This window comes from Grampus griseus, assembly GCF_964374135.1.
Source record: "Grampus griseus genome assembly, chromosome: X".
Taxonomy (NCBI): domain Eukaryota; kingdom Metazoa; phylum Chordata; class Mammalia; order Artiodactyla; family Delphinidae; genus Grampus; species Grampus griseus.
Window position 1 is genome coordinate 100,931,376 of NC_138999.1, and position 20,304 is coordinate 100,951,679.

At 37.6% G+C, this 20,304-nt stretch overlaps 1 protein-coding gene across 7 annotated transcripts in view; it reads right to left on the reverse strand.

The window, feature by feature from the left end:
- Nucleotides 1-20,304, reverse strand: part of KLHL13 (kelch like family member 13) — a gene marked incomplete at both ends in the record, with an annotated part of 111,798 nt that overhangs the window by 2,193 nt on the left and 89,301 nt on the right. For 6 of the 7 annotated variants that reach the window (XM_082682004.1, XM_082682003.1, XM_082681999.1 and 3 more), the window contains 4 exons: nt 420-533; nt 8,618-9,413; nt 17,919-18,115; nt 18,670-18,802. In XM_082682004.1, coding sequence (XP_082538130.1) covers nt 420-533; nt 8,618-9,413; nt 17,919-18,115; nt 18,670-18,802 — 1,240 coding nt within the window. The remainder of the gene's footprint in view (nt 1-419; nt 534-8,617; nt 9,414-17,918; nt 18,116-18,669; nt 18,803-20,304) is intronic. The other variant, XM_082682002.1, reaches the window with a different exon arrangement.

Consider the following 20,304-nt stretch of genomic DNA (forward strand, 5'->3'; position numbering starts at 1 on the left):
CAAGTTTTATGCACAGTAGAGCTTATATGTTACATAATGATATATTTCCTCATAGAGTTTAGCTAAATTCTGAATAAAAATGAATTAAATGTTGTTATAGAGAATATGAATGGTGGTTATTAGAGTACCGAGTTATTGGAGTACAGGGTATGGGGACTGAAAGGCAAGCTGGAGAAGCTGAAAGCTTTCCAATTTCTTCTAAGTAAGGTATTTACAGTAGGATTGGTTTGCCGCTAGTCTTATAAACTTATAAAATGCCAAAGGATTCATATGCAAATGTACACACAAAATATATTCTAAAATCAATACAAATTACATTTTGGTTATCCATTTCCAGGATTATTATTAACACCAGATGGAAAGATGGCGACATAGCTAAAAGTCTATGTATTACATTAATTGCAGTTGCAATTATTTACCTGAAATATACATTACGCCTCCATACACAGTTCCAGCATGGCCATAGTGGGGCTCACTCATTTTGGCAACGTAGGTCCATTCATTTGTTCTTGGATTGTAACATTCTACTGTAGCTGTTGTTTAAAAAATAAAAGGAAAGAATGAATGAATTTTTAAAAATGATTTATAATTTCAAATTTAGCAATTAATTATTTTTCCTTTTAGGCGGAACAATAATAATATCCAAATAACTGAAACATTTCTATTATAGCTATGAGATATTCTTTGGGGGTCACTTATATTAATTATTGACATTATGTTAATAATATGAACCATTAATACATTGATACATGTTACATCAGATGAGCTACGTAATATAATAAGGTAACATTTCTGTTGCTGCAGAAATCACTAGTATTGGGCTTCCCTGGTGGCACGGTGGTTGAGAGTCCGCCTGCCGATGCAGGGGACATGGGTTCGTGCCCTGGTCCAGGAAGATCCCACATGCCGCGGAGCGGCTGGGCCCGTGAGCCATGGCCGCTGAGCCTGCGCGTCCAGAGCCTGTGCTCCGCAGCAGGAGAGGCCACAACAGTGAGAGGCCCGCGTACCGCAAAAAAAAAAAAAAAGAAATCACTAGGATTTCTTTTCTTCTAGGATCTTGTTACATCTTTATAATTTGACATTTCTCCCATTTCTTTGCTCTACATATGTGGGAAGAAAAGATGAAAAACATCACAAGGAAGAAAAACACTTTGATTCTATATGATACACCATATAGGAAACAAAGGTTAACAGATATGAAGCAAAATTTTAAGTTGAAAATGAAAGTATGCACACTGCCTGGTGTATGTTTTGATGCCTATTGCTTTATTTTATATCCAGACTACAAAATGGACACTGACGATAATTTTTCAGTATTTACACATTAAAGCCAATAGCTTGTATATAACCACCCAATACCGTTGTAGCCAGTACTGCTCTTAACTTGAAGATGATTAGCAGCATAATATGAAGTTCAGATTTTTATCAGGGGTACTTCCTCTCAGTAACAAATTTATCATCTTTAACATAAAGTATCTGAGGCCTCATCTTACTTAAATATCAATTTGTCATAACCTCAAGACTAGAACAATGACAGTCCAGACAGATAGAAAATGTGATCTTTTTTAAAAGGCAGAAAAACAATAGGGATGTTAGGAGGACTCTGGTCAAAAGTACAACATCTAGACTGATTTGAAAAGTTTATACTATTTATTGCAGACGTTGCCACTTGCTAACCCAAATGCTTGTCTCCACTAACCCTGCTTTTTTCTTACTAACAGAACCACAACACTGCTCAGGAAAGCACTCTGCCCAACTCAAAATAAAATTCAAATGAGCAGGTTCCCTTGAAGCTGGAATTGATGATATGATACAGTTGTAGGCAATGGAACGGAAGCAGGAGGATACTGAGTGGGGCTATTTGATCAAGCCACCGGAATAAAATTTGGCTACTTGTAGCCAAATGCAATCCTAATTGATGAATCATCCTTTGAACAAGTTTTCCTATTTAAGAAAACAACAGTAATGTGAGAACAGGCAAAACTAGAGAGAGAGAGAGATTAATTTTCTACTCTCTTCAATAACTTCATTTCATCAAATTCACTACATGAACTACTTATTTCTCCTCTAACAACACCTGTATTATACCACTTCTCGTATCCCTTTACTGATTTCCTTTTCTACTTTAGTTTTGAATTTTCAGTCTTATTTCAAAGGCTTTTAACTGTTCTCTTTTTTTATCTCTTGTTATTTTTGTTCATTGCTTCAGGCTTGGACCCTTACCAACTCTATATCTTCTAAACCTTCCCATCAGGTAGCAAGATCCTGCAAAATCTTGCCCCCAAATAAGGGCTATTTCCACAATTAATGACAAACTAAAATTGTTTGCTCCAATACTGTTTGTGACTATTTTCAGTCACTGGATGTCTTCTTTTTTTTTTTTTTTAATTTATTTATTTTTGGCTGCAGTGGGTCCTCGTTGCTGCGCACGGGCTTTCTCTAGTTGTGGCGAGCGGGGGCTACTCTTCGTTGTGGTGCACGGGCTTTTCATTGCGGTGGCTTCTCTTGTTGCGGAGCACAGGCTCTAGGTGTGCGGGCTTCAGTAGTTGTGGCACACAGGCTTAGTTGCTCTGCAGCATGTGGGATCTTCCTGGACCAGGGCTCAAACCCGTGTCCCCTGCATTGGCAGGAGCATTCTTAACCACTGCGCCACCAGGGAAGTCCTGGATGTCTTCTTGAATGTTCAGTTCCATTTGCCTTCAGCATGACTTTTGCCTAATCGACAAGCAAAATCCTCCTGAATGTATATCATTAATGGTAGGGTTTTATCCGATAAAAGAATGTAGTCTAATCACACATCCTATCAGAAGGGTTTTAAAGACTTCTTTCCATCTATTTGATGTCAAAGGTAGCTTTTACTCCAGTTCTGTGCTTTTCTTAATGAAGAATTCTGCCTTGACCTTTGAAATTTCTAGACTGTTACACTCTTTCTTTGCGTCTAATTCAATCTGTTCTGATGCAGTTTGCATTAGTTTCCTCTTATTTTTTTATAGGGAGCTAGAATCTGAATAGCTATTCACTCTTTACGATTATTAAAATTTTCCTATGTAGAAAGATAATGCTGTTCTTCTATCACTGAGTTAACTGCATTTTTTTGGTAATGGGGGTTATAAGAATCCATCTATACTTTCTCATACAGGGGTCCCTGAAATGTAAGATGGCTATTAATCACCAGTAACACAACAAGTATATAATAGTTCATCATCCCTAAACTTGTCTTCTTCCAGCTAGATAACCCATCTCCTTTAGCTTTTCCCATCATTTAATCTTTACTGTCTCCATGCAGGATTGTTATTAGTAAAATCAATATATTTAGTTTTAAAATAGAATATATCTAACTAACAAGTCTATATATTGATACACGCCCTTAGTTCTATTTTCCACATTTACAAGGCAATGAGATGTTAGTGCCAACCACCTTGATAGGGGGAGGGGACACGGGATGAGCATCAAGGAGTTGGAGCCACAAAGCAGTGAGTCCATCACAGTCTGTGACAGGTAGGAATGGTAATGAGGTAATTGGGAAAATCTAGAACAGGGGAGGTCAGGCAAACTACAGCCTGTAAGCCGAATCCAGTACATTGTCTGCTTTTGTATGGCCAACAGGATAAAAATATGAATGGCTTTTACATTTTTAACGAGTTGGAAACACATATCAAAAGAAGAATAGTTCGTGAAATATGAAAATTATATGGAATTCGAATTTCAGTGTTCATATATAAAGCTTTATGGGAACACAACTTCACTCATTTGTTTATAAACAAATTGTCTATAGTTGCTTTCATAATACAACAGCGGAGCTGATTAGTTGTGACAGAGATCCTACAGCCTGCAAAGCCAAAAAGATTTCCTTTCTGGCAACAGGGATCAGTTTTCTGATCCCTATTCTAGAGAACCACCTTCAGTAGTCTGGTGGCCTAGTATTTAAATTAGAGACCCTCCCTAATTTAAGAACTGCACTTCGGTTGGTTATGTCACATGACTCATCAGGGACTCTTATTTTCTCAGGTGATTCCACTGGAGTTCAGAATCGCGCACAAGGGATGACGTGGAATTTACTTGCTATTTGAGGTTAGGAAAGAGATTAGTCCTGAAGAAAACCATTTGGACAATAATGGCTCCTACAAAGAGGGGATGGTCTCTAGAATCCTAGAGTGCCAGTTGGTAATATGTCGCTTAATAAACTGCAAATCCATTAAGGGATATGGATGCATTTGATAAATTTCAGTAATTTTATTGTACATTTATTTGGAAAAATCTAACACGTTTTCTATAAGTTATTTCATTATTTGAAATCCTGACTTATTTAACTGAAGTGAAAGATATCTGCGCTGTCATATTTCTCCTCAATACAGAAAACCTCAATGGAAGATCAATTTCTTATATGACAATTTTGAAAGATACCAGAAATAACTGACCCCTTTTTCACTTAAGTGACAGCTACTCTAAGCTTTCCCCAGTTTCCCACTGTACCCAGTGTCAAAGGAAAGTAGCATCTCTAAGGAATTATATTTCAGCAATAAGCCAGGCTCACACACACACTAACAGTATCGTTTTTATGTACTATGGGCTTGGGTCCATACACTCCATGGCAAGATTTTAAAAGGCTAAATGCATTAAAATGATCTAAAATGTCTTGCAAACGCTGCCACTGTTTTCTTTTCATCATTATATACAGGCAATGGTTATTGTGTGTATGAAGAATAAATGGTGTACTGGTACTAATGAACCTGTTAAACTGTGAAATGATTTTCCCATCAATCCCGTTTTCCTGACACCCATTCCTACTCCCCTTCTCTATTTACATAGACATATGACTACGTCAACATAATCAGTTAAGATGGAATGTTATTACAACAGATGTTAGTGTGGGGCGGAGGGAGGGGATGCCATTAAAAAACGCTTATGGAACATGAGAAATGTTAAAAAACCCTGCCTTGCTGGAACATTCAGAAGTATAAGCAAGCATTTCTTTAGAACCAAAATCTACTATTCTGCCAAACTAATGGGTCTAAGAAAATTACAAAGGGCAACTGACACATATCCTCTTCTTATTTACACAAGGAGAAACATTATAAACAGAATTCGGAAGAACACATTCATGTTCTTCTTTTGGGAGGTAATCAGGGTGGTTACATCACGATTGGTTACCTCAACGATACAGAATGTGACGAGACGGACCCGCCTACTTCATATCCCCACATGGGAGTAAAATAGGAGGAACTCAGAGGGGTAGCGTGGGTCAGGCGGAAAACCAAACAAAACAAAACGAACCTGCTTGCTACTTGGTTTTATATAATGACTCTTTGGGGCCTGAAGGTTCTCCTGGAATCAAGACTCTATATTGGAGTGTACTTAATAAGTCAATCACGTGATTTTTTAAAACAAACTTCCAATATATTTTAACTTCAAATATGCAGCACAGAATGGATTTGCTGGGTATGCTGATTTTAAGGGAAGCAATTATCTTCTACAAAAGCTTAGTTGCTTATAGATTCTAGGAGAAAATTTCAAACGGAAAGAAATATCAAATAGTTGCCCTCTAGATGGAATTATAGTTGTCCTTCGGTATTGAGGGTTTGTGTCTATATTATAATCATACATTTATTTGTGAAAACACAGTTTATGAATTAAGATAAAAATGGACCTCTGTTTACCATCTAGACGGGGAGTATTTTTTTAGAATATTTAAATCATTATCCTTAGGTTTAAGCTCTGGGCGATTGTGTTTTTAAAGTCTAAATATAATCAAACAGTTATTACAAATTTAGGAACAGCTCATGAAAAGCATGATTCTCTTGTATCCTGTCACTTTCAAACTGAAACACAGAAGACTGTTTTTAATAAGACATTAAAGGGGTGATTTCTGAAGGTCATGAGCAAGGAAGCCAGCCGCTTGCCCAACGGGGTAGTCTACTTGTTTCCAATTGAGCATAACGTGGGAAGAACTCAAACAGGGTAAGGATTAAGTCAGAAGAAGGAAGCCTCTAGCACCTCAGTCTTATATAACAACTCTCCTTGGCCTAAAGATGATAAATTCTCAGAATATAAATATTAGGAACAATATATTGAAAACTTAATAGCTGCATATTAACAGAGGTGATAACATTACCAAGCAAGCAGTGACTGAAAAATGGAGCTATTTCCTTAGAGAAAAGAAGTTTCAAAACGGCCACTGACTGCCAGGGCTAATGACCTATAATTTGTAAACCTGTAAAGATGAACTTACATAAGTGGTTTTTCTAAGAAAGTGTCAAGTCACTACTTGCATCTTCTGGTTCTTTCCAGACACCATAAATTTAAAATAGTATAATAACATGAAAATAATGTGTGTGGGCTGACTGAGGAAATGACAATTCTACACTAAGGGTATTAATGTGTCAAGTGCTTTTAAAAGTCTGATTATTAAAATATATTGGGAAACTTGTGTGGTTCATGATCCTGACAGCTAGTCCAACAATCTGGAAAGTCTGGCCTTAGAAAAAATTTCACTGTGACAACAAAGGGGAAAAAAAAATGGGTAGGAAACATCAGTAACATTAAGACCATGTCACTCATACAGATTGCCAACAAACACATGAAAAGATGCTCAACATCACTAATCATTAGAGAAATGCAAGTCAAAACCACAGTGAGGTATCACCTCACACCGGTCAGAATGGCCCTCATCAAAAAATCTAGAAACAATAAATGCTGGAGAGGGTGTGGAGAAAAGGGAACCCTCTTGCACTGTTGGTGGGAATGTAAATTGATACAGCCACTAGGGAGAAAAGTATGGAGGTTCCTTAGAAAACTACAAATAGAACTACCATATGACCCAGCAATCCCACTACTGGGCATATACCCGGAGAAAGCCCTAATTCAAAAAGATACATGTATCACAATGTTCATTGCAGCACTATTTACAATAGCCAGGACACAGAAGCAACCTAGGTGTCCACTGACAGATGAATGGATAAAGAAGATGTGGCACATATATGCAATGGAATATTACTCAGCCATAAAAAGGAACGAAATTGAGTTATTTGTAATGAGGTGGCTGGACCTAGAGTCTGTCATATAGAGTGAAGTAAGTCAGAAAGAGAAAAACAAAGATGGTATTCCATATATATATGGAATCTAAAAAAAAAAAAGAAAAAGTGGTCATGAAGAACCTAGGGGCAAGACGGGAATAAAGACGCAGACCGACTAGAGAATGGACTTGAGGACACGGGGAGGGGGAAGGGCAAGCTGTGACAAAGCGAGAGAGTGGCATGGACATATATACACTACCAAATGTAAAATAGATAGCTAGTGGGAAGCAGTCGCATAGCACAGGGAGATCAGCTTGGTGCTTTGTGACGACCTAGAGGCGTGGGATAGGGAGGGTGGGAGGGAGGCTCAAGAGGGAGGGGATATGGGTATATATATATATATATATATATATACGTATAGCTGATACACTTTGTTGTACAGCAGAAACTAACACAACAATGTAAAGCGATTATACTCCAATAAAGATATATATAAAAAAAAAGACCATGTCACGAACAAGAAAGAGCTTGATAAGCTGAAAAGTTTAAGAGCTGAGAGCAGCTCTTTTTGTCTCCAATAAACTGCTTATCCTCAAATCCATTAGACTACCTTTTATTTTTTAGAATACTGAAGAAAAAGATTCTGATAATTACTCTGAATTTATCCAGAGCCAATGCCAATATTTTATACTTCCCCAGCATTATGGAACCTGGAATACCGTTCAACTACAGGGACTCTATTTCGAACAGAGAATAAAGGAAGATGGGTGTTACCCATTGTTACCAAACAATGATGGTAATGACAGATATGTAACACATGACATAAAATGTGGTCTTTCTGACTTCTTGGACAGCCACCTTGTTCCAATTTTATCTAAAATATCAAAATTAGTGTTAATTTATGTAGCCAAAGTATTGGTCTATGTTAACTGTACTTGTCGCTGATCTTAGATTAGGAAGAAGGGACCATCAAATAATAAAGCTTACCAGATCAGTTTACAGTGAAGAAAACCGTTTCGTATTTCACCAAGAGAGAATGATTTTTGAGACTAATAGTTACCTATCATAATACTCACAGTAAATAAACTCTGGATAATATTGAACTCTGAACACTTAGTAGATAAGAAAATCATCTTACTCTGTGGCCTGTGGTAGGTAACAGATTACGTAAAAGAAGCAACTATAAAAGTCCGTGCTCTGTAAGGAAGAATTTTAACCTGTTCAGTAAACTATTATGTGGGCTTTTAAAATGGAAAATGAGGGAACATGCCAAACTTCTGTCCAAGATACTATTAGAATTTAAATTAGCAGAACATACTTTTTAGTTGAACCTTCAAGAGGAAAACCATAGATATTGCACAAGTAAAACATTCTGCAAAATATTGATATATTTGTAAGATAATAATTTGTAGTGTGGCCAACAATGTATGCCCAGATAAGGCGTACAGATGGTCTCTGATATTTTCTAAGAAAAACAGTTTAAAATAAAATCCTGGCTACATTTTTTGGTCTTTGATGTTACAAAACTGCTTATTTTATGATTTGACAAGAATCTGGGGGTAAAGAAATTCGTCTCTATGCTTAATAGAAGTGCACACACTTACGCAGTTCACCAGCTGCATTTCGCCCACCAACTGCATACAGGTATCCTTTGAGGGCACTTAGGTGGAAGAAGGTGCGCTTTTCATTTAAAGATGCAACTTGCATCCACTTATTGTATCGAGGATCAAATCTGAAGACTGTATCAACTGCTGTTTTTCCTTTTGTGTCATAATTACTCTGTCCACCGACGACGTACAGGAAATTTCCAATGACGGCAATGCCATGCTGGTACCTTGGGGCATCCATGGGGGCTAAGGACTTCCACTCGTGAGCCTTTTCATCATACATGCGCAATTCCTTGCTGACAACCAGCTGCTGCCTCAGCACTCCTCCTAGTGTAACCAAATGAGTGGTGTCAGACCGAATGGCAGTCCTGTCTGACTGCATCACTGGCTGCATATATGGCATCATCTGGTAATTGCTGGCTTCCAAAAGGAGATTCACACACGTGTTGTCAGTTCTCATGAAATCCACGGTTTGCACGTAATTAATGAGCTCTTGTGGTGTCATCAGTGGAAATCGTATGTTCTTCATTAATTTTGCAGCAAAGTCCATCCGAGGCTCTTCCAGGCGTAGCCAGCGACAGGTAGCCTTAAAGAGCTCAAGTTCAGTGCAGTGCTTAAGGCTATTACTGGAAAGCACAAAGGCAAGACGTTCAAAAGGGAGTTTCAAGAACTCCCCGGTGCTCAGCAATGCAGGAAAATTCTTCAAGACGAAACTGTTAACGTATTTATCCACTTCTGTCAGGTTGTAGGTGTTGGCAATCCGCCCAACTTCGACACAATTGTCTAAAGTGACCTATTAAGTCAATTACAAAAAATTAAAACCCAACTACTTTCATGGCACTCACGCCTGGATACATAAATACCTGTACTAGAATGAGAGTAAATACGCTTTTTACTGCCCATATAGATGCAAAAAAAGCTTCCTTTCTCCATATATTAACGATTTAAAGGGAATTCACAAACTACCCTTACCTAATCCAATAGAAAGGTGACTAAAAGAAAATGCTCATTCCAAGTCAGTAGATTGAAAGTTACTCTGAGAAACAATGGTATAACTTGACTATGGCCAAAATAATTACTCTTCTCTCCTCAAAATGTGTCCTCACCACCCCCAGCCAGATACTAAGAAAATTCTGGCCAGATGGAAGTTCTGGAAAAATAGAAAGTTATTCTATTATGAACCATCTCAATCCACTTTTCAGTCATGATTCTTAAAAGTAACTCAGCTAGCAGATCCACACACAGAAAAACTCTAGTACCCGATCCCTAAATGTCTCTTTCATGTCAACAGGCTTCATTCATCACTATGATTCATTTTAATTCCTTTAAAAGTTATTGCATATAGTGAAGATAATTTCATAGGGCCATTATTCCTAGGGTGAAGTTATTCTCCATATTATTTATGTTTAAACAGAAGCAAGGAAATCACCTTCTTGAGGGCTGGAATGGGTGTTTCCACATCAAATCATTCCTTTTGTTTAGTTTTTGGTATGTATGCTGATGGCTGGCACCATAGTTCTCCTTAGCCACCCTCTTACTCTCAGCATACTGTAGCTCTGCCTGGAGTCCACGTTAGCCCCCCGAGATTTCCCCAGCACAGAGTAAAATATACCAAAAACGGAAGCCATGAAAAGGAGAGAAGCTATGGAGAGGCCTATCTTCAGCAGGAAGTCTTTTCAGTGCTCTAATAAATGATGGGTCCAAAAGGAAAATAGGAAAATCATATCAGCAAATATTACGTAAAGCATAAGTCACAAAAACAAGCCTACCATACAAATGCCTGTGTGTGTGTGTGTGTGTGTATACAAACACAGAGACAGGTCAAAGGCAAAGGATTCAAATGTTTTTTTCTTAATTTTGTCAGGGTGTGTGTTCACGAATGTTACATAAACCTCATTGATGCAACTGTACTATTAACAGACCGGCAGATGCTTAAGAGAAAACTGGCTGATCCTTCTATCATCTTTCTGTTGAAAAGCTGAAATGACTCCTCTGCATAAAGTAACAGCCCAGTTATGATATAATACCACTGAAAGCTCTAAGGCCAACACACACACACACACACATGCTGCTATTTTCACAGATTTATTACTCAAGAAGAATTTGAACTCTTTTAAGCATCCTATTTGCTTCACAAAAACCATCAACGATTTTAAATGGTTATTATACTTAATAGCTATGTATTTAAAACTACCTAAAATAAATTGTAACACAAAAGAACCAGGAAAAATAAATTAACAAATTATGGGCCTTTTGAAATCCACAGTTTAATACTGTTCAGTACCTTGGTTAATAATAAAAAATACGGGGCTTCCCTGGTGGTGCAGTGGTTGAGAGTCCGCCTGCCGATGCAGGGGACACGGGTTTGTGCCCCGGTCCGGGAAGATCCCACATGCCGTGGAGCGGCTGGGCCCGTGAGCCATGGCCGCTGAGCCTGCGTGTCCGGAGCCTGTGCTCCGCAATGGGAGGGGCCACAGCAGTGAGAGGCCCGCGTATCGCAAAAAAAAAAAAAATAATAATAATAAATACATTTTAATCCACTTTTAGGAGTGGCAGGTTGGTGTCTCATACAATTTTAAGTTGTGTAAATGAAGTTACAGTTAAAGCCTCATTGCCCAAATCACCCCAGGTGGAAGGGATTCCTGTTTGGGGTAGTAGGTCCACCTTATAAGGTAAGTAAGACATAGTCCTTCCCCAGAGCAAGGGTAATTTTCACTGTTTTTTTTTTCTTTTTTTGGCCGTGCCACGTAGCATGAAGGATCTTAGTTCCCCAACCAGAGATTGAACCCACGCCCCCTGCAGTGGAAGCGCGGAGTCTTAACCACTGGACCGCCAGGGAAGTCCCAATTTTCATTTTTGAAGATGTTTGCTAATATGGATAAGCAAAAGTTGATGAAAACACAAATATATTTCTTAAGTATGCAGATTCTTATTACTGATATGATTACAAATAAAAACAACAAAGAATGTATATTTTAAATGGGCAAAATGATAGCATTGGTTGTTAGTCACCAAATTTAAATCTAAATTTATAGCATATAATACAAACCAAGGTTAACGGAAACCAAACTGTGTAACTTAGAACTGGGATCAAGGTATTTAGTTCCTTCCTCTTTCCTTCTTCAGTTTCATTCAATAAGAAAACAGTTACTAAAACACTAGGATAAAAAAACCTACCTTGTATTTAAGGGCATTTGGAAAATTCCTTCTATATATCAGATATACAAATGCACAGGACTGGAAAATCCTTGACAGACTACTTAGTCAATATAGATAGCTGCCTACTCTTTCCTTTAAAAAAAAATCACCAGAGAATGGTATTTCGTAAACTTCTGAATTGTCATCTTCTTGATACAAAGACTAAGTATTTTCTATAGCTCATGTACAATAGCTACCACACTGTAGGTATATAGCAAAGGTTAAATACTACGATTATCACCAATATATAAATTAAAGACGTGATGATAGATACAACTAAAAATAGAATATCTGCTGAATTAACGTAGCAAATTACTAGAACCTTATTAATTTTAAAGGAGACTCAGATAAGAAAAATATGTAATAGGAAATTAATTTTTATGAAGTGCATATAATCAAAGCTAAAAATATTAATTGTAGGCTATAAGGATTGCAGAAGCACAGTCTAGAATAACAGTTAACAATATAAACAGATCAAAAATGATGGAATAGCGGTAAACAATTTTTGGAAAGATACAGGATTATTCAATTATAGTTCATTTTAATGCATTCTCAGTCATAATTCTTAAAAGTGCTTCAGCTTGCATAGTCCTGATCATTTAGCCTAGACAATATTAAATAATGAATATGTACATTAATATAACATACAATGCAATTCATGTACATAACAGAATACATTACATTTTAAAATATAAAACATGAATTTAAAGCTTATTAAAAAAACCAAACTCGGGCTTCCCTGGTGGCGCAGTGGTTGAGAGTCCGCCTGCCGATGCAGGGGACACGGGTTCATGCCCCGGTCCAGGAAGATCCCACATGCCGCGGAGCGGCTGTGCCCGTGAGCCATGGCCGCTGAGCCTGCGCATCCGGAGCCTGTGCTACGCAACCGGAGAGGCCACATCAGTGAGAGGCCCGCGTACCGCAAAAAAAAAACAACCAAAAAAACAACCCCAAACTCATCAGTAGAAAGAACTCTAATTTCATCTGAATATATACCCTGGCCAAAATTCCAAAGAGTCATTACAGAAGTTAAGCCAAATAATTATATTAGAGTTTTGAAGGATAGAGAAGCAAAAAAGGACAAAATTTCTCAACTGCTTATGAGAACCAATGACATTATTTTAAAAATAATCAAGTGTACATTTAAGTTTCCTTGATATAAATTACTATAAATTATTCTACTATAATCAAGCAACCTTCATGGTCATCCTAAAGGCAGTTCTAAGCATCATAATTCTCAATTGTCATTGACATCCTGGTATTCACTGCTGCAATATTAACATAATTTGATACTTTAATGACAGCTTTCAGCTGTGATTAACATAATTTGATACTTTAATGACAGCTTTCATCAGCAATCTGTGATGTTATGTTGCTGAAATTCAGTGTCTTATACAAATAAATTCCCATTTAGGAAAAAAAAAGCAAATGAGTATCTGCTTTTGTACTCTCAAAGGGAGAGCAAACACTAAGAAATTAGCTGGCAAATTTGGGGGGGACTCCTCAGATATTCAGTGTACCAAATTCTCCTTAGCGCTATCTAGTTTATTAAAATGACAGCCTGACGTCAAGTACAACCAATTCAGAGAGAGAAAGCACGTCCACAGAAAAAGACTGGGAAGAGATCAAACAAGCTACTTTTGGGGGTCGAGGATATAACAGGCATCTTCTCCTGGGCCTCCTTCCACAGGTGAGAACATCACAGGACACAAGGAAGGGACCTTTTGGTTAGAAGAACAAAGGGATGATAAGAAAACTAAAGCCTTTCTCTCCCAGTCTTGTCTCTCTTCGGATGATAAGTGCCATTCGAGGTGAATACTGATGGTGTGTCCAGCTTGGGGAAGCCAATTTTCTTATTCCTTTTCACTTTGAATGCACTTCCTCTGCTGGTTGCAGTATTAGTGATCACAATGGTCTTTGGGGGCATAAATTGGTTTAGGCCCAGGCTGAGATTCTTCTTTCCCTTCAGAGTCCCAGATGGCAGATGGGCAAGAATGGGCTGGATAAAGTTATATGCAGGGATGATATTTAGAATATTTGAGTACCAACTAATCAGAATAGATGCTCGATCATAAACAACCGGTATCTGGGTACTACTTACTGAATATCAGCCTTAGCAATAAGGAAAACAAGACTGGTTTGGTGGGGAGGGAAACAGTTTTGATTCGTTGTAAAATTATCTATACAATTTTTTCTTTAATTTGCATTGAACCTCCCCAAAAGCATTACCTGGAAAGACGTGTTAATTAATCTTAATGGATAAATCCAATTTAGATTAAAGAAGGAATGTGAAATATATGTACTATACAGGAAACCCTTACGTCAAAAGGAACATTCCCAAAGCTTCCTGCTGCTATCATCACATTATAGCAAAAGAAGCCGTCTTTTCTAATAACTTCTTCTGATTCCCTTCATTGTTGCCTTTTCTCCCACAAATGCACCTCCCTTGTTTTCCAAGGTCTCCCACTCTTTACCCCAGTCACCTCAATAAATGTCTCTGCACTTCACTGTGATCCCCCCAACCTGATCAGTGACAATAAATGTACAGGTGGAACCAATGATAGACCTGTATCAAGAAAAAAAAATAAGCACTTTAAAAAAAATGAGTTTAAAGAAAGACTACACCAAGTCTAAAGCACAGGGGCAGCTTCATTCTCTGATTAAATATGCTTTTATGTAAAAAAGAAAAGGGTTTCTTGCTTACCTTCATTCTGCTCTGTTTATTCTGTATAACTAAATTTAAATTGTAATATTTCCACCTCAATTACAAATGTTCTATTTCAGCAACCTTACATTAAATTGGGCTCTACGAGCTAGCCTGTAATCCTTCATAACAGTAATAATGTGGGGAAAACGCTAGATGTTACAAATTCCAAACGGCAAACAAATGGTAAACAAAAAATTTGACCACAACCTGTTTGTAAATCAGGGAGTGGCTGCATGGGATTTAGCATGCTGTAGTTATGCAGTGTCATAAGACAAAAACTAATGTAACTTTTGTAGGTACGTAACTAAACAAAGGTAAATTTCCATTATCTCCATGATATATGACAGTAAATGTTTTTAGTTTTATAGAAAACTTTACCTACTCTGCTTTATATCCTTCACTGTCATCCTTCTGTTTTCTTTTCATGCTCCTCTTTTCTATAACTACCAAGAAAATCACTCAGTAAGAACAAAAGTACCAGATACTATAAACTCTAATACTAATTACAACCCTAAGATAAAAGTATTACTGCAAAGGAAGGCAAAGGTCGGAGGGGAGGGGTTCTTGTTCTATTGAGCCTGATGCTCCCTTACAGAAAACTGGCGTCTCTATCGCACCAAAGGCAAGTGGGGCTTTATTATTGGTTGTTGCGTTTTTTTTTTTTAAAGCAATATAGAGTTGTTCATTTTATTTTTTTAATTTTAATTATTTTTAAATTTTATTTTTAATTTATTTTTATTTTTGGCTGTGTTGGGTCTTTGTTGCTGTGCACAGGCTTTCTCTGGTTGTGGCGAGCGGGGGCTACTCTTCGTTGCCATGCGCGGGCTTCTCATTGCAGTGGCTTCTCTTGTTGCAGAGCACGGGCTCTAGGCGCGTGGGCTTCAGTAGTTGTGGCATGCGGGCTCAGTAGCTGTGGCACGTGAGCTCTACAGCGTAGGCTCAGTAGTTGTGGCGCACCGGCTTAACTGCTCTGCAGCATGTAGGATCTTCCTGGGCCAGGGCTCGAACCCGTGTCCCCTGCATTGGCAGGTGTATTCTTTTTTTTTTTTTTTTTTGTGGTACACGGGCCTCTCACTGTTGTGGCTTCTCCTGTTGCGGAGCACAGGCTCTGGACGCGCAGGCTCAGCGGCCATGGCTCACGGGCCCAGCCGCTCTGCAGCATGTGGGATCTTCCCGGACCGGGGCACGAACCCATGTCCCCTGCATCGGCAGGCGGACTCTCAACCACTGCGCCACCAGGGAAGCCCGGCAGGTGTATTCTTAACCACTGCGCCACCAGGGAAGCCCTTAATTTTTATTTAAAAAAAGTTTTATTGTTTAGTTGATTTACAATGTTGTGTTAGTTTCAGGTATACAGCAAAGTGAATCAGTTATACATATACCCACTCTTTTTTAGATTCTTCTCGCATGTAGGTCATTACAGAGTACTGAGTAGAGTTCCCTGTGCTATACAGTAGGTCCTTATTAGTGATCTCTTTTATGTATAGTAGTGTGTATCTGTCAATTATTATCATATTGAAAGTTATCATTCAAAATTAACATATAAATGCTTAGTGGATGATTTGCTGACTCACATTTTATGTACCACTGCTCCTCTTTATCCACACAAATGGTTAAGTACGGATACAAAAGAACTGTGTTCGAAGCTAATTTTTCTTTCTAGACGCTCAAACCCAAGTAGTGTTTTGGTTATATGAACTATAATCCTACTATATCATTAAAAACATAAACCTATTTCCTCAAAACATTTGGGTTAAGCACACAATCATGAGGCTGTTATATTTTAAAATTATCTAAAATAACTTAGCTTGTGGGAGAAATAAAAACAAATCTACCTTTGAAAAATATTTATATTATCTTGAAACTTTCAGTTCTTATACAGAGGAAAGGCACCCAGGGCTACTGTTTTTCCTGATTCATTTGACTGCTGAGAAGGAAAGGGGTAATAGAGTAAGCCTGAATATTTAACTAAGATATGGAATTCATGAAAGAAGGATAAAGGAAAAGTTGGATTTTATATAATCCTTAAACTAATAATCCACCAACTTTTCTCAAAAATTAGCATGGATTCTGAGAGGGAAGATTTCCAACGTACAATCACATAGACATATCCTAAGCAAACAGGATGAAAGACAAGTAAATGGTACGGTACTAAGAAAAGAGCTGTTTCCTCAAAGCTCATAGGCAAGAAAGTTCTAAAACGAAGAGTGTTGGCATAAACTATAGCACAAGTAAGCTTTGTCAGGGACATGTCTCTTCTCCTTTAGAAACGGGCTTTAGGATATCTGCAGAGACACTAGGAATGAAAAACGTAACCTTTAAGACAATATTGAGTGTTTATAAAAATGAAGAAATTTTCAAAAGGGCAAAAACATAGTTACAATAAATGCTTCAAGGAGGTTAAGGAACCAACATTCTAATTACAGGAAATTTGTCAATATTGCAAAATTACTATGATATCATCTTGAGATAAACTTGCTTTAAATAGAGTTATCTAGAACAAAATTATTTTTTAATACTGTTATTTTGACGTGTATATGTTTATAACTTCACAAATCATGCTTCACCCAGTTTGGTTCCTTTCTTTCAAACTAAGGAACTGATCACAACGAATATCTTAAGGGATAAGTACAATAGGTCAACAGTGTCTATGGTTAGTGATTAGTTCCAAGGAAATTATGGCACTGTACCTAGTTTGGCTCAGGACAACCACGTATTGCTAAGATCAGTGCAAAGCAATGTTAAGAATTGATAAGTGTAAGCATCAAGTGTTATTAATTTAAGGGTTTCAACTAAAATGAGGCACCGTCCTCAGGAACCGGGTGACTGTAAGTAGTTCACTGATTGGTGGTTGTATGTACCCTCTTTTATCTATTAAAAAAGGCTGAAAATGACTCAGTAGGTGATGTGTCTCTATGGAATCAAGACTCATATCCTTACAGATTTACACATCGATGTTACTTCTTCTCAGGATCCAACTCCCATATTTAAAGGAAGAAAAAATGACTGAGTCTATCTTAAAAGACTTCTAGAACCTCAGATTACTTTCCCACAGAATTCCATTTAAGGAACCTGTTTGTATAAAATCATTAAGGTGAATAAAACCAAATTATAATACGTAACGTTAACAAACAGGTTAAGGAATATATCGTTATCAAACACTATTACTGTCTAATGTCATTTGATTACACAGAAGGCTTTTCTTAAATGATTCTATTTTGTAAAAATGCACCTGTAATATTTTCCCATCGACCTGCTTCTAGACCATATACGACATGACACCTCTCTCTAATGGCCAGAGTTTCACGTCTATACAATAGATTCATGAGTCTACTCTAAACAGGCTATGACGGAGTCCACCGCAGGAAAAGATTTGATTTGAAAATGTCTTACCCCAGATATGAGAAATACTTTGCAGAAGTCCAAAACCGGCAGAATCTGTAGAAAACTGGCAGCTTCCAGTGTGTCTTGAAGGTTGTCCATATTAAGAGAAAGCTTTGCAGTGTAAATGAAATCAATAATTTTCCTTAAACCGACTTTGCTCACGCCATGAAGCTTAATGCACATTAAATCTTGTTCTTTCATTCCACCTTAAATAAAAAGACATTCCATTAAATGACCGTGGATAATTTAATTAAGGTCAAACTCACTTCTGCTGCTAACTAGATATGATAGAATCAGGGAAATTTTATTCTGTGCAGCATTTGTATCAGAGTCAGGTTTCTGCATATTTTATAGTTAAAAGAGAGTACTTAAAAAGGAATATCTCTATACTAATGGAGGTGGTATACGATGCAAGTGCTTCCAAAATGTTCTCCTGTCACTTCAGATCTTTTGAGGGATTAGAGATTGTATTAGTGGGGGTTGTATTAATCTCTGATGGCCCGTTCAGATATGTGTCTGGGAAAGCAAAGCGATGAGATAAAGGTGGACAGAAGAATAAGAAAGGTACATCCGTTTTCCAGGTTAAAAAAGGGCCACCCACAACTGTACATACTGGGTGTCTATTCCTTTTGAAACTCCTCTTTCTTCTTGTAAAGACACTGACCAAAAGAACTGAATCTTCCTTTACCAATACAAGGATTTAAACACATATTTTTCATACTGTTTTAACGTGGAAGCAGAGTTTAGAAAGGCAAGCTACCTGTGAACATAGCCTTGAAGTAATCACTAGCAGAGGCCATCATGACTCTGTGCACAGGGAAGGCGTCATCTGTGTCCCCTGGCATCAGGGTCACGTCACAGAGCAACCCTTCAAGTCGGAGCTGGTCAAACCCCTACAACAAGAACATGAGATGAGCCGCTCGGCAAGGTAAAATGGGAATACAGATCTCTGTGTGCTAGAATTCTCTTGACGTATTAATGTGTGGGGAATATATTTGGAACATAAAGCCAGTAGAATAATGACTCAGAAGAAGAAAAAACTGAACAGCCTACTTGATATGTGGCAATATATATTTAACTCACTGTAGAAAAAAGATAACATTAAGATTAATTTGGATTAAGAACAAATAAGGAAAGAGTATATACATTCACTTATTTATATAACCATTGGCTCTCACAGTATTTTGGAAAAAAAATTACCATGTACACTTTCTTTTCCCATGTGCAGAATTAGTTCCAGTTTGTGAAGAAGGAAAGAGTTCTGGAGATGGATGGTGGTAATGGATGTACATTATGAATGTATTTAATATTGCTGAACAGTACACTTAAAAATGGCTAAGATGGTAAATTTTATGGTATGCATATTTTATCACAATAAAAAAATGGAGAATTAAAAAAAAGATTTTTGCAAGATGGAGTCCGTAGTTTCAAAAATGGAAATGTACTGTTATAAAAAATCATGAAGCTACTCATACAAATTACTTTTATTTATTTATTTATTTTAATATATACAGCAGGTTCTTACTAGTTAGATTTATTTATTTGTTAGTTTGTTTATTTATTTATTTATGGCTGCATTAAGTCTTTGTTGCTGCGCACGGGCTTTCTCCAGCTGCGGCGAGCGGGGGCTACTCCTCCATGCGGTGCGCAGGCTTCTCATTGCGGTGGCTTCTCTCTGTTGCAGAGCACCGGCTCTAGGTGCACGGCCTTCAGTAGTTGTGGCATGCGGGCTCAGTGGTTGTGGCTCGTGGACTCAGTCTCAGTAGTTGTGGCACACGGGCTTAGTTGCTCCGCGGCACGTGGGATCTTCCCGGACCAGGGCTCAATCCCATGTCCTCTGCATTAGCAGGAGGATTCTTAACCACTGCACCACCAGGGAAGTCCTACAAATTACTTTCTAATAATATAATGTAATATAATAATGTAATACAACAAGAACTAATAGCAAGGATTATTCTATCCCCTTCTTATTTTAATGACCCCAAATAAAACTTTTATTTAAAGTCGTGTTTCATGGATTTAAGAAGCAAAAGGCACGACATACTGAAGAATGCAGTTTCAGAAATAGTGATCCTGCACATATGTATAATATAAATCTTAGTCTAAACATCTTCTCGTCATAATTTTTAAATTGCTTTTTAAAGAAAATGCTTGAATCTACAGAACTAGAACTTCAAAGAGATAATGTGATCCAGCCACTTTCTCTCTGGAGAGAGATATAAATATTTTTACTCCAAAAATATTTATACATTATACATATACTTTAGAACAGGATTATGTATCATACTTTCCTCTCTCCAACAGTGATTGACATATGTTTTTGTTCACAAATACCAACTCTTTCACAAATGCCCCTTTTCCTTTGTAAACACAAACATTTCCCCACCCCCGCGCC